Source organism: Rattus norvegicus, chromosome 18, assembly GCF_021556685.1.
Source record: "Rattus norvegicus strain SHRSP/BbbUtx chromosome 18, alternate assembly SHRSP_T2T, whole genome shotgun sequence".
Taxonomy (NCBI): domain Eukaryota; kingdom Metazoa; phylum Chordata; class Mammalia; order Rodentia; family Muridae; genus Rattus; species Rattus norvegicus.
This window is the reverse complement of record NC_141551.1, coordinates 1,098,821-1,114,184: the sequence shown is the minus strand read 5'-3', so window position 1 is coordinate 1,114,184 and position 15,364 is coordinate 1,098,821. Positions and strand designations below refer to the sequence as shown.

Below are 15,364 nucleotides of genomic sequence, written 5' to 3'. Positions count from 1 at the left end.
CATGGGAATTCCTTTACACTTGCTGCTGCCCCTCGGCCTGGACACTAACCTCCTCCTTACCCGTTTTCTTTACACTCCTTTCTTAAGGTCTATCCCATGGCATTAAGTTTTGTCTCTTTCGAGTCTGGAACACACCAACTGAATCTTGGAATGATGGTAACAGTAGCCTCTTTGCTTTTATGATATGAGATAGCAAGTGGCATCCCTAGTTTGCACTATGTGTGCTGTACCATGCCTGCAGTTTGCTCCTACTACTCCTGTTTTACAGAGGAAAACTGAGCTTCAGAGAGTCAAGAACACCCCAGAATCACACACTCATAAGAGTCGAAAATAGACATCAGGCTAGGAGATGAACCTCTAAAATCCACATCTTCTTCGACTCTACACAGATTTTTCTTTAATATTTCTTTCCTAAATCTGATTTCCCTTAATATAGGAGAATCCCTAGAGGGGGAAGCAATCATGGTTTCATTCTGTTTTCTTTAAAGTTATCAAGAGATGTTTACTACGCATCTGGCATGGTGCTAAGTATTAAAGATAGAGAGATAAGACATGGCTCCTCCTTGAGTCTGGGAACAAGATCAGAGCAGAACTTCCACACGCTCCTTCAAAATGCTTATGCCATACTACAAATCAAGGTGCAGGGAGAGAAAGGCTCTCTTTCAACAGTTCCTAGGAATTCTAGTATCAGAAGTTACATAACCTTGGAACTCATCAAAGACATTTCTACCATTAATACTATCTCAGGATTCGTTACTGAGAAACAGAGTGTGGAGGGCATCATCCCAAGTTCTCAAGGGCCCTCTGGCATCTTTGATGTGTCTGTGCCTCCCTCTTGCCCTCACTATGCCAGTAAAGTTTAGCAGTGAGGTGTCAGACAGACAATGGTCAGGAACTCTGAGGCAATGGAAACATGCTGATGGAGATTTGTGCCTTTCCTTGTTCTAAGAATCTTAAGAAGGGCCTACTGGGCAGGGTAATGAAATAGAAAAATTCTATTATGTTAGGAACTACATGTTCTATATGTTGAGAACTGTTCTGGAGGAGTGTGACAACATGATGCCCTTCATGTAGGCTCACTGACTAATGAGTCTAGGGTGGAGGATGGATCAAATTGCAACTGTCTAAAACCATGTTTCCAAAACTTCCGAGGCTCCTGGTCACACCCGATGTACAGACCACATCTGAGTGACTAAGAGACCCTCTAGCTTGCTTGACAAATTCTCTAGATGAAACTTCATTAGACCCTGACATATAGCTATGAAAGTCACATGAAAGGAGGAGCAAAGAATGGTTTTGAGGGAAACTGCAGAAACAGCCTTTGCCAAGCTTGATTAAGGGAGTTTTGTTTCCTTTCATCCTCTTCAGAGAGACACCTTCTTGGATGACTTTTACTGCATATTTTTCTTCTTTCATTTAATGGAGAAGGCTTTTCCAGCCATCAAAGTGGGGGTCTGTGAAGGGAGGATTGGGGCTTATCTTTCTGCCTCCTACAACACTGGGGTCACCAGAGTCTTATCAGCAAGAAAAGGCATCACAGTACATAAAGGGAAAGTGCATCTGGAGAATGTCAACTTTGAGTTAACTAAGGCTAGTGTTGGTGACTACAAGCATATATTACATTATCTTCTCTTTTTTTTATCAGCAGAAGCCAGAGGAATAGAGGGAAAGGGTGTCAAGATGTCATCTGCTCCCTACATTTCTTCTCCCTTCACTCTGGTAAGATTACACCTACACAGCAGGCCAAGCTGATCTCCAGAATGTTTGGTGTCTGGGTAGTGCTTTGAAGAACAGCCATCCCCTATATAGATTGTCTCAGAGATGCCTAGGTATCTGTTCTTTATCTCCATAGAAACCAGCTCCAATCTTCTGTCTGTTCATCCATTCATCTATCGACCCACTCATGTGGCTAACTTTCCTAATAAATAAACCCTGAGTTGTATGTACTATTTGGAAATTTCATAAATAAAAGACAGTGCTTGTAAAATCCTGTAGTTTTGGTGTTAAACCAAACAAGCCAGACACACTATCCATGATGATATGCTTTAACAGGGCCTAAAGTGAAGAAGCTCACCAGGGAAACAAATAGGAGGCTCCACTCAGGGCCTTCTAGTGAGACATGTATCAGAGACATGAGAGGTAAGGAGAAGCCATTTAGGTACAATACAGAACAGAGTCCACAGGTCAGTGATCCAGCACATGAATATGGTACAGCTATTCCAATATGGTGGGGAGGTAGGGTGAGAAGGCAGCAAGTCTGGAAGCTTTGGAATAAAATCACCTCAACCTTAATCAGACATGGTAGGCCTGCCATTTTATTAAGCAAATGGAAGTGATGCTGCTGCCTGTTAAGTTTAATCTCTATAGGGCAGTGTTTTTAATGGATGTTCATAAACAAAAGTGACAGAACATGCTGTAGAAAAAAGCATACGGGTCAATCCCTGGGTGGGTGGAGAGCCTGAGTACTTTCTTCTGTCAGGAGTGTATTTCTCAGTGATGACTGTAGGTTTCCTCAGAACCTTTTAGAGACAGATCAAGACAAAAAACAAATAGAGGATGAGGGAATGGCTGGGAAAAAGTGGGAGAAAGCAACAAAGAAGGAAAATATTTTGACTACATAAAGGGCTGTCATGATTATGAAGTGAATCAAAACTGTCCCATCCACAGCTAAGATCTCAGGACACAAAGATGGAGTTTGTTCATGAATTTTATATTATATAATAGAAGGAATACCTAGCCCTGCAGAAACTTGATGTGCCAGGCTCAGGGGATACCCAAAGGGTCTCCACTTTCTCAGAGGAGGAGAGAGGGGATGGGAGAGTGGTTATGGGAGGGGGACCAGGAAGGAGGACAGCAATTGGGATGTAAAGTGAATAATAATAATAAAAGAAAGAAACAAACAGACAAACAAACAGAAAAGAGTCACAAAAATATAATAGTAAAATAAAAAACAAAATAAAAAAGAATATCACAAATAAATGTATTTGCATTGAATGGGTGTCAAACACCCATTATTTTTGGCATTATTTTCTAAATAATGTAGTATAGCAACTGTCTACATAGCATTTCCTTATATTATATTATAATTATTATTATGGCATTTAAATATAATCAAATATAATTCTTATATTATAATTACATTATATTGTAAGTCATCTAGAAGTGACTTATAATATGTGGGAGGATGTATATAGGTTACATGTATAAGACCTGCATTAAGGAATGACAGCATCCAAATATTCTGAGGTCCTTGGAGGGGCCAAGAGACTTAAAACTAATTCTCTATAGATATCAGGGTCAACTGTACAGCATACTTCCAAAGATGACTTTTCTGTGTTTAAATTTCACATCCCCTTGCTATTTGGAGTCAAAAAAGTGCTTACCTTTATATCCCAAAATGGCTACTGTGATGGTCAGTAAGGCACACAAAACATATAATAATATAATCGAAAACTTCAGTGCCCAGTTATTTTTACATTTGGTACATTGTGTCCCCTCCTGAATACCTGTAAGAAAAGTCAGAATTTAATACTATTAAATAAAAAAACATCATTTCAAACAGTATCTTTGCTAAAGCATTATCTTAACTGTTCTTCTTGATAGTGGTAGAGCATACCCTGACAAAAAAAGAGAGGTAAGTAAGGAAAGGTTTAGTGTGGCTTGCAGCTCAGGATGCCTCCATCACGGTACCAAGTTACAGAAGCAGCTGGTTCCAGTCAGACACAGATGCTCACACTCAGCTCATTTTTTTCTGTTTACACTCCAGGATCCCTACCTAGGCAACCATCATCTGCTTTGGGGATGGGTCTTCCCATTTCAGTGAACTTAATCAGTAGAGACTCTCACAGGCATGCCTGGAGGTTAAGTGATTATAAGATGTTCCTGGAAGCTTGTCTCCTGGATGATTCCAGGTTGAAAATTAACACTAGCAATGACAATAATTTGGATTTAAATGCCGTAAGTAACAAGAGTTTTACCATATGCCTTCCTATACCCTGAAAATATTTTGAAATTAAAAGCACCACTATAGCACCTCAGCTCATCAATATTACATCATGTTATCATAGTTACAACTTCGACACAGTACACTGTGATAATCAAGCATTTTTTTCTTTTTTCCTTACTCTTCTTTCATACCGTACATCCCAAACACAAGCTCTCCTCTCTCTACTCCTCCCAATTCACTCCTCCCATCTCCCCTCTTCTTGCCTTCCTTTATTTCCCTTCAGAAAAGAGCAGGCTTCCTAGGGATAGCAACCAAACATGGTAAAACAAGATGCAGTAAAACTAGGCACAAATCCTCATATTAAAGCTGGATGAATCAATCTAGTAGGAGAAAAAGGGTCCCAAGAGCTAGCAAGAGTCAGAGATATTCCCACTCTTACTGTTAGGAGTCCCATAAACACCTTACACTAAACAACCACAACATGTGTGCAGAGGACCTAATGTAGACCTACACAGCTCCATGATTGTCCCTTCAGTTTTTGTGAGCTCCTATGACCTATGCTAAGTTGATTCTGTGGGCTGTGTTCTCTTGCTGTTGGTGTACTTGACTCCTCTGGCTCCTACAATCCTTCCTCCCCGACTTCTGCAGGATTCCTGACGCTCCCCTAATGTTTGGGTATGGGTCTCTGCATCTTATCACACCAGCTGTAGGAGGAAGCCTCTCTGATGACAGATAATCAACCATTTTTACAATTACATATTATTTATTTATTCGTCTGTGCATGGTCATGCATATGGTACTTTGTGTGTATGGAGGTCTGTAGGATATGGTTTTGTCTGTGTGCCATGTGGGTCCTGGGGACCGCACTTAGGTAACCAGGCTAGGCACTGAGTGCCTTTACTTGCTGAGCCACTTAGCTGGCTCATTTCTGTTGTACAAAAATACTTAAAACAACCATGTCTTCTTGTTTCTACATTATTTCAAACAACAGATTCAGGCCTTAATGCTTATTGTGGAAGTGTGTTAAATTATTCTTTTTATTTTGCAGAAGTTAAATCTTGGCTGTTAAAAACTGACAGTGACATAATATAATATCAGAATGAAAGGGAATATTTATACCCTAGAAACGAGCAAGCATTCTACAAAGTAGTCCTTTTTACCATGCCCTACAAAAACTTCTGTTTTTTGCCATTGATTGTAATATATAGAATACTATATATGTAATACTAGAATCTATAATGTAGAATGTAATACTAGAATCTATAGGGAAAAACATGGTTTTATCACTAAATGTTCAATATAAAAATATTTTCTGCATCACAGGTATACAAAACAGGCAGAAAGTCTCAGTAGAGTTACCACAGTATTCTGAATAGCCACTATAGGAAAAATGGAAACATTTTTATGAAAATGAAATTTCAGAAAACATTGACACAACTGTCAAAGATAATGCAAAATGCAAAAAACGCCTAACCCGAAACATCCAGGAAATCCAGGACACAATGAGATGATCAAACCTAAGGATAATAGATATAGAAGAAAGCGACTTAAAGGGCCAATAAATATCCTCAAAAAATTAAAGAAGAAAACTTCCCTAACTTAAAGAAAGAGATGCCCATAAATATACAAGAAGCCTACAGAACTCCAAATAGATTGGACCAGAAAAGAAATTCCTCTCGTCACATAATAGTTAACACCAAATGCAAAAAACAAAGAAAGAAAAGCAGTAAGGGAAAAAGGTCAAGTGACATATAAAGGCATACCTATCAGAATTACATCACACTTCTCAACAGAGACTGTGAAAGTCAGAAGATCCTAGGCAGATGTCATACAGACCCTAAGAGAACACAAATGCCTGCCTAGGCTATTATATCCAGCAAAACTCTCAATTAACATAGATGGAGAAACCAAGATATTCATGACAAGACCAAATTTACACAATATCTTTCTACAAATTCAGCCCTACAAAGGATAATAGATGGAAACTCCAACACAAGGAGGGAAACCACACCTTAGAAAAGGGAAGAAAGTAATCTCCTGCAACAAAACCAAAAGACGAGAGACACAAAAACACAATTCCACCTCTAATAACAAAAATAACAGGAAGCAACAATCACTATTCCTTAATATCTCTTAACATCGATGGACTCAATTCCCCAATAAAAAAGGCATAGACTGGGGTTGGGGACTTAGCTCAGTGGTAGAGCACTTGCCTAGTAAGCGCAAGGCCCTGGGTTCGGTCCCCAGCTCCGGGAAAAAAAAAAAAAAAAGAACCAAAAAAAAAAAAAAAAGGCATAGACTAACAGACTAGATAAAGAGGACCCAGCATTTGCTGCATACAGGACACACACTTCAGTGACAAAGGCAGACACTATCTCAGAGGAAAATAATTTTCCAAGCAAATGGTCCCAAGAAACAAACTGGAGTAGCTATTCCAATGTCAAATAAAAATCGGCTTTAAATAAAAAAGTTATCAAAAAGATAAGGAAGGACACTTCATATTCATCAAAGGAAAAACCCACCAAGATGAACTCTCAATCCTAAAGATCTGTGCTCCAAATACAAGGGCACCTACAATCATAAAAGTAACCTTTCTAAAGTGCAAAGCACACATTGCACCTCATACAATAATAGTGGGAGATTTGAACATCCTGCTCTTTTTTTTTCTTTCTTTCTTTTTTTTTTGTATTTCTTTCTTTCTTTCTTTCTTTTTTTTTTTTTAATTAACTTGAGTATTTCTTATATACATTTCGAGTGTTATTCCCTTTCCCGGTTTCCGGGCAAACATCCCCCTAATCCCTCCCCCTCCCCTTCTTTATGGGTGTTCCCCTCCCCACCCTCCCCCCATTGCCACCCTCCCCCCAACAATCTAGTTCACTGGGGGTTCAGTCTTAGCAGGACCCAGGGCTTCCCCTTCCACTGGTGCTCTTACTAGGATATTCATTGCTACCTATGAGGTCAGAGTCCAGGGTCAGTCCATGTATAGTCTTTAGGTAGTGGCTTAGTCCCTGGAAGCTCTGGTTGCTTGGCATTGTTGTACATATGGGGTCTCGAGCCCCTTCAAGCTCTTCCAGTTCTTTCTCTGATTCCTTCAATGGGGGTCCTATTCCCAGTTCAGTGGTTTGCTGCTGGCATTCGCCTCTGTATTTGCTGTATTCTGGCTGTGTCTCTTGGGAGCGATCTACATCCGGCTCCTGTTGGTCTGCACTTCTTTGCTTCATCCATCTTGTCTAATTGGATGGCTGTATATGTATGGGCCACATTGAACACCCTACTCTTATCCATGGACAGATCATGGAAATAGAAACTAAACAGAGACATAGAGAAACTAACAGAAGTTATGAACCAAATGGACTTAACAGATATTTATAGAAAATTTCATCCTAAAACAAAAGAATATACCTTCTTCTCAGTACCTCATGGTACCTTCTCCAAAACTGACCATATAATTGGTCACAAAACAGGCCTCTACAGATACAAGAAGGTTGAAATAATCCTATGCATCCTATCAGATCACACGGACTAAGGCTGGTCTTCAATAACAACAAAAATGACAGAAAGCAATGATAACTTGGTCAAGGAAGAAATAAAGAAAGAAATTAAAGACTTTTTTAGAATTTAATGACAATGAAGGCACAACATACCCAAACTTGTGGGACACAATGAAAGCAAAGAGTGGTAAGAGGAAAACTTATAGCTCTGAGTGCCTCCGAAAAGAAATTGGAGAGAGCATACACTAAAAGCTTAACAGCATGTCTGAAAGCTCTAGAACAAAAAGAAGCAAATACACAAAAGAGGAGTAAAGGGCAGAAAATAATCAAACTCAGAGCTGAAATCAACCAAGTAGAAACAAAAAGAACTATACAAAGAATCAATAAAACCAGGAGCTGGTTCTTTGAGAAAATCAACAAGATAGATAAACCCTTAGCCAGACTAACCAGAGGGCACAGAGAGTGTATTCAAATTAACAAGATCAGAAATGAAAAGGGAGACATAACAAAATCTGAGGAAATTAAAATAATCACCAGATCCTACTACAAAACCCTATATTCAACAAAACTGGAAAATCTGGATGAAATGGACAATTTTCTAGACAGACACCAGGTTCCGAAGTTAAATCAGGATCAGTTAAACCATCTAAATAGTCCTATAACTCCTAAAGAAACAGAAGCAGTTATTAAAAGTCTCCTAACCAAAAAAAAAAAAAAAGCCCAGAATCAGATGGGTATAGTGCAGAATTCTATCAGACATTCATAGAAGGCTTCATACCAATACTGTCCAAATTATTCCACAAAATAGAAACAGAAGGAGCACTACCTAATTCCTTCTATGAATCCACAATTAGGCTTATTCCTAAACCACACAAAGACCCAACAAAGAAAGAGAACTTCAGACCAATTTCCCTTATTGATGCAAATATACTCAATAAAATTTTCGCAAAGCAAATCCAAGAATACATCATAACGATCATCCATCATGATCAAGTAGGCTTCATCCCAGAGATGCAGGGATGGTTCAGCATATGGAAATCCATCAATGTAATCCACTATATAAACAAACTCAAAGAAAAAAAAACCCACATGCTTATCTCATTAGATGCTGAGAAATCATTTAACAAAATTCAACACCCCTTCATGATAAATGTCATGGACAGGTCAGGAATTCCAAGCCCATACCTAAACATAGTAAAAACAATTTACAGCAAACCAGTAGCCAACATCAAACTAAATGGAGAGAAACTTGTAACAGTCCCACTAAAATCAGGGTCTAGACAAGGTTGCCCACTCTCTCTATTTATTCAATATAGTACTCAAAGTTCTAGTTAGAGCAATCAGACAACAAAAGGAGGTCAAAGGGATATAAATTGGAAAGGAAAAAATCAAAATATCACTATTTGCAGAGGATATGATAATAAACTTAAGTGACCCCAAAAATCACACCAGAGAACTACTTAGCCTGATAAACAACTTCAGCAAAGTAACTGGATATAAAATTAACTCAAACAAATCAGTAGTCTTCCTCTATTCAAAGGATAAATAGGGCAGAGAGAAATCAGGGAATGACACCCTTCACAATAGTGCCAAATAATATAAAATACCTCAGTGTGACTTTAACTAAGGAAGTGAAAGATCTGTATGACAAGAACTTCAAGTCTCTGAAGAAAGAAATTGAAGATCTCAGAAGATGGAAAGACCTTTCATGCTCATGGATTGGCAGGATTAATATAGTAAAAATGGCCATTTTGCCAAAAGCAATCTATAGATTCAATGCAATCCCTATTAAAATTCCTACTAAATTCTTTATAGAGATAGAAAGAGCAATTTGCAAATTCATTTGGAATAACAAAAAAACTCAGGATAGCGAAAACTATACTCAACAATGAAAGAACTTCTGGGGGAATCACCATCCCTGACCCTAAGCAGTATTATGAAGCCATTGTGATAAAAACTATATGGTATTGTTACAGAGACAGGCAGGTAGATCAATGGAATAGAATTGAAGACCCAGAAAGGAACCCACACACCTGTGGTCACTTGATCTTTGACAAAGGAGCTAAAACCATCCCAATGGAAAAAGGACAGCATTTTCAACAAATGGTGCTGGTTCAACTGGAGGCCAGCATGTAGAAGAATGCAAATCGATCCATTCTTATCACCCTGTACAAAGCTTAAGTCCAAGTGAATCTAGGACCTCCAAATAAAACCAGATACACTCAAACTAATAGAAGAAAGAGTGGGGAAGAGTCTTGAACACATAGGCACTGGGGAAAATTTCCTGAACAAAACACCAATGGTTTATGCTCTAAGATCAAGAATCGACAAATGAGCTTTGAGAAAATTGCAAAGCCTCTGTAAGGCAAAGGACACTGTCATTAGGATAAAACAGCAACCAACAGATCAGGAAAAGATCTTTCCAATCCTCTATCTGATAGAGGGCCAGTATCCAATATATACATAGAACACAAGAAGTTCAACTCCAGAGAGTCAAAGAACCATATTAAAAAATGGGGTACAGAGATAAACAAAGAATTCTCAGCTGAGGAATATTGAATGGCCGCGAAGCACCTAAAGAAATGTTCAACATCCTTAGTCATTAGAGAAATGCATACTAAAATAACCCTAAGATTTCCCCCTCAGACCCATCAGAATGGTTAAGATCAAAAACTCAGGTGACAACAAATGCTGGTGAGGATGTGAAGAAAGAGGAACACTCCTCCATTGTTGGTGGGATTGCAAACTGGTACAACTACTCTGGAAATCAAGTCTGGATATTCCTCAGAAAGTTGGACATTGTACTACCTAAGGACCCATCTATACTACTCCGAGGGATATACACAAATGATACTCCAACATACAACAAAGACACATGTCCCACTATGTTTATAGCAGCCTTATTTATAATAGCCAGAAGCTGGAAAGAACCCAGATGCCCTTCAACAGAGGAATGGATACAGAAAATATGGTACATCTACACAATGGAGTACTACTCAGCTATGAAAAACAATGACTTCATGAAATTCATAGGCAAATGGAATGAACTAGAAAATATCATCTTGAGTGAGGTAACTCAATCACAGAAAAACTCATTGAAAAGTGGATATTAGCCCCAAATCTCTGATTACCCAAGATACAATCCACAGACCACATGAGGCTCAAGAAGAAGGATGACCAAAGTACGATCATTGTGTAGATATACACATTTTCTGTATCCATTCCTCTGTTGAGGGACATCTGGGTTCTTTCCAGCTTCTTGCTATCATAAACAAGGCTGCTATGAACATAGTGGAGCATGTGTCCTTGTTACATGTTGGAGTACCTATGAGATACATTTTAATTGATTATAGTTCAACTCTGGGGGAAAAACATTTTACATGGACAAATCAGCACTCATGATGTAAGAGAATCTAGAATCTAACCCAGGAAGAGCTATATTTCCACATTTCTGATTAGAAATGCAGAAGACAAAGGCTGTGGGTATTTTAATGTGAAGCTCACATTGCACCAAGGGTCGTGGCATAGGGACAGTCCTCAATTGTTTAAGCTGTTTCCCTGCCTGTTGCACTCACAGCATTTCACAGGAGGGACAGAACATGTAGTACTAATCTAGAACTATGTTCATAACTTCTGATGGCCATCACAAAGCTGTCATCAAAGCCTCTCTTTAGGTTTGTCCATTTATATCTCTCCAGTGACGAGCTCTTCAGCTGTGTTTACTGCAATATGAGGATAAGCACAATGTGTGTGGTAACAATGGCTGAACAATGGCTCTGAACAGAAACACCTTCAGTGTTCTGTGCCACAGGCAAGAGGGAGCCCTATCCATCGTTTTCCTGTCTTATTCAGGGTTCTCAAGCTTTGGCAGGCACCAGAATTATTTGAAGGTTTCATTACCACAGGCTTTCTAACTAAGAGGGTCTGAGAAAGGCATCTGAGAATGTGAATGTCTGACATCCCAGGAGATCAATTTCTCAAAATTAAAAGGGCTTCACATATCATATTTTTAAAGTGCAGAATCCAATCCAGTAAAGCTGGGAGAGGAACCACATTTAGCAAGGTGTAGGTGATGTCACCCGAGAACCACAATCTAAGAGATGAGGACTTTGATTCAGAAGCTGATCATGAGCTATTGATTCGTTGATGACTTTTAGGATAAAGCTGTAAAATCAATTCCTTCATCAAACACATGTACAATAAATCAGTTTTTTCTCATTAATTTGCCATTGGGTGGGAAATGGTATTGCCTAGAGACACAGTCTTTCACTAAACCAAAACTCACCATTTAGTCAGGCTGGCTGGCTAGTAAGCATTAAGGCTTACTAGGTTTTCATGGCATACAACCATGTCCAGCTTACATGGGTGCTAGGGCTTCAAACTTGAGTCCTCATTCCTGCAGAACAAGAACTCTTTTTTTTTTTTCTTTTCTCTTTTTTTCGGAGCTGGGGGCCGAACCCAGGGCCTTGCGCTTGCTAGGCAAGCGCTCTACCGCTGAGCTAAATCCCCAACCAGAACAAGCACTCTTATTCACAGAGTCATGTTCCCAGTGTCTAGCTTACTTATTTAATACCCACTTCTGTGTCTCAGTGCTGTCTCTTGTCCTTTGTTGCCCTGGTGACTACATCTGCAAAACACACCTCCAACTTCCAGCCAACCTATGCATTATTATCCAAACTGTACATACAGGTTGCTAAACTAAAAAATATCATGTATGTGTCTCTTCAACTTATTTTTCAATTGACAAGTCCCCACTGTATTCCTATAGGGCATTTTCATCACCATCATTATCACCTACTTTCCTGGTGTTTGATGGATTCCAACACAATACCAAGTTCTGGGCTGAGTTTTTATGGGGAGCATCTGGAATCCATAGAACAAGGTGCAGGGAAGTGTAGTGGAGAGAGCTTAGGTGCTACCTTACACACACCACAGCCAGGGTTCCGACATGAGTCAGTCTCCATCTCTGTACTACACCATGATCTCTGCTCTGTTCATCCTCTCCATTACCACTGCCACTGTCCTAGTGTGAGATCTTTACCCCCAGTGGAAACTCTCTTTTCCATTCCCACTGGAACCCAGCCTCACACCCTGTTAAAAATATTGCTGTCCTCATGACCTTTGTCAAGAAGGAAAAGACAAAAACAACTTTAAATGCCTCACCCTTAATTAAAAGATGAACAAGGAAATGAACCCAAACACACATAAACTCCCAGCTAAAAGTGTCTGTAATCTAGTGGCTTAAGATAAAACTGGGATTGGGGTTGGGGGTTTAGCTCAGCGGTAGAGCGCTTGTTTAGCGAGCACAAGGCCCTGGGTTCGTTCCCCAGCTCCGAAAAAAAGAAAAAAGAAAAAAAAGAAAAAAAAAAAAAGATAAAGCTGGGATATCAAGATGGCTCAGCAGTTAAATCCAACTGAAGATGGGCCTGACTTTGATCCCCATGGGCCACATGGTAGGAGAGAGCCAACTGTGACTCCCACAAGTTGTCCTCTGACCTCCACTTGTACACAAGCATGAGCATACACATGCGCATAAATAAAGACATAAAATTTAATTAAAAACCAAGCCTCTTATATTCAGAGGATGTGAAAGCACTATTAAAACTTGGAGAGAAAGAATTTTAAGTAGACCTGCAAACATGACACATTCCATGTTCAGAGAGAACACATTGGTTTTGGTGGCAAATGCAAGATAGGAGAATAGACAAGCAGATGTTGGGCCAGTCTCCTGTAGAAAGATTAGATGCTGCTGAGGCTTTGGAGGGTGTGATTCTCTTGGGTTTTGAGGCTTCAGGGTGACTTCTTATTCTCTACAAGAAGGCTCTTGGAAGATTTGGTTAGAGAGGTTATGATAAACAACAGAGTCTGGGAGCTTCAGGGTAGTGCAGAGGTCACCTAGTCAAGTGTCACCATGTTACTGATGGAAAAACGAGGCCTAGGGAGGGAACTGAGACTAGAGGACAAGTACCCTGACTATATCACATATATCTGTCCTTCTTGTCCTCTGTGTGATAGCACTGGGTTAACAGGGTGTCTTTACATGTGGGATGCATGAAGGCCTGCTCCCAGACAGCATGCCACAGGCCTACATTCCAAAGAACAGGGGCATTTCCTGGCACTGTGCATTTCTCACTGCTGACCATCAGCATTGATCAGTATCAGATGGCACTGCCTGGCCTCCCTTTCTACTTGACACACTTTCTCTGGCTTGTTTTCTTCTCCCTCAGGAGACTTATTTTTAATAAGAACTTTGTTTTATCTTTCCTTCTCTGCCCTCCCCTGGGCTGACATCTGGCTAAACATATGGATACCTTCTACGAAGGTCCTGGAGCTGGGGCCTCTTCTTCCTTGAACTGAGATAGTCACAAAAACCCAAGCATTTGAGAGAGATGTCCCAGTTACCATCCTTTGTAGTGTTTGTTTACTTAGCATTACTTTCCAGAGACTAGGGACTTTGTTCCCATGGGGGCTGGGGGAAGTGGAGAAAGAGCAGCGGGACCAATCTGCAGAATGCTGTGCTTCAGAGGTTTCAGTTCAAAGTGAAGCAACATTGTCCCTTACCACCAAGAGATCTAGCCTGCCTCAAACAGCACATTTGTAATGCAGCTGGCTACAGGCAGAAAGGGCCTTTTAGGGTCTATGCTTTCCCACTGGCTAGAAATACCCTCCACTCCAGCACTTTTTTGACTCATGGTTCCAATGCATCTTGCAGTGTTCAAGTCTTTATTACTCAGAAACTTTTGGGGGCCCCATGAAGCCACAATCAGTCTGTCAGCCTAGTGAAGTTGAATAGCCTACTGAAGTTAAGAAAAAAAAACTGTCAATTTGGTCTCCAGTGTCTATACTCAAAAGTTCTCTCTGTTGTCCTTGTTTCCAATAACACATTTCAAGTAAGAATGGGATGGGATGGGGCAACCAACCAGGGGGTGGTTAGCTGGTTGTGGGAATAACTGACATGCCTCAAGAATGCCAGTACGGAGGGCCAGAGGAATTTATCAGTAAGAGAATTCCTTTTGGCTGTGGTTCTCCATAAAGAGAACCCAAGTGTTATGGTCCAGGCTCCAATTCAGTGTGTTTTTCCAATCTTTTTGAGAAGTCCAAACAAAACAAAACAAAACAACCAAAACCAAAACTAAAAAACCCAAAACCAATCCAATAACATGCTCTTCCCTACTGTGTTTACCTGACATGTGTATTACCAAAGATGAGCTTGTTCATTAATAGGGATCCACACTGATAGGGCATCTTCCTCAGTAGGTAGAGGTTGTACTGTGGGCTCAGTGGAACAATCTAGGTCATTTTAGCTACCTCAAGTGTTTTTTGTTGGGTGTTATCAAGACCATGTGGCCAAAAAGAAGCATCACAAAGTTGGTAGACTGCAAAATCCCAAAGACCACAGTTTTGATCTGAGATTTGAAGTGAACTTTTCATGTGGCTTTTCCATAGTTACTAATCTATTGCCTGGTGGCATATATTCCCATAAGCCTAGGAGAATGACTTGGTTCTAACAGTAAAAACTGATGAGCCAAATAAATACCTACACATAATTATAATTGTCCTCCACACAACAAAATAAGAGTTAACATCCTGGTTAGCTGCTCAAGTGTTATGAAATCACAAAAGGTTACATGCCCGAACCTTCTATCCCACAGTTGGCCTGTCCTCATTACACAGGCTCTTATGTGACACAATATAGACTTTGTTAGTATAATTATTTTTATTATTAAGTGATTTTGTTTCCTAAATACTAATTCCAGTGCTGGACATTTTAACATGCCAAGTTTCCCTATGACATGAGGAATCACAAAAATGGACGCAGGACAAGAAGTGACAATAAAGTCACTTTCTATACAAACATGCAGCACTTCTCTCAGCAATTCTATTCATGAATATGTATCCGAGCCAGAAAAAATGATTAGCTAGAAGA

General features: G+C 39.8%; 1 protein-coding gene across 1 annotated transcript in view; it reads right to left on the bottom strand.

Annotated features, from left to right (window-relative positions):
- Window positions 1–15,364, bottom strand: part of Colec12 (collectin sub-family member 12) — a 181,230-nt gene that overhangs the window by 30,835 nt on the left and 135,031 nt on the right. The window contains 1 exon segment of the mRNA NM_001025721.1: window positions 3,384–3,506. Coding sequence (NP_001020892.1) covers window positions 3,384–3,506 — 123 coding nt within the window.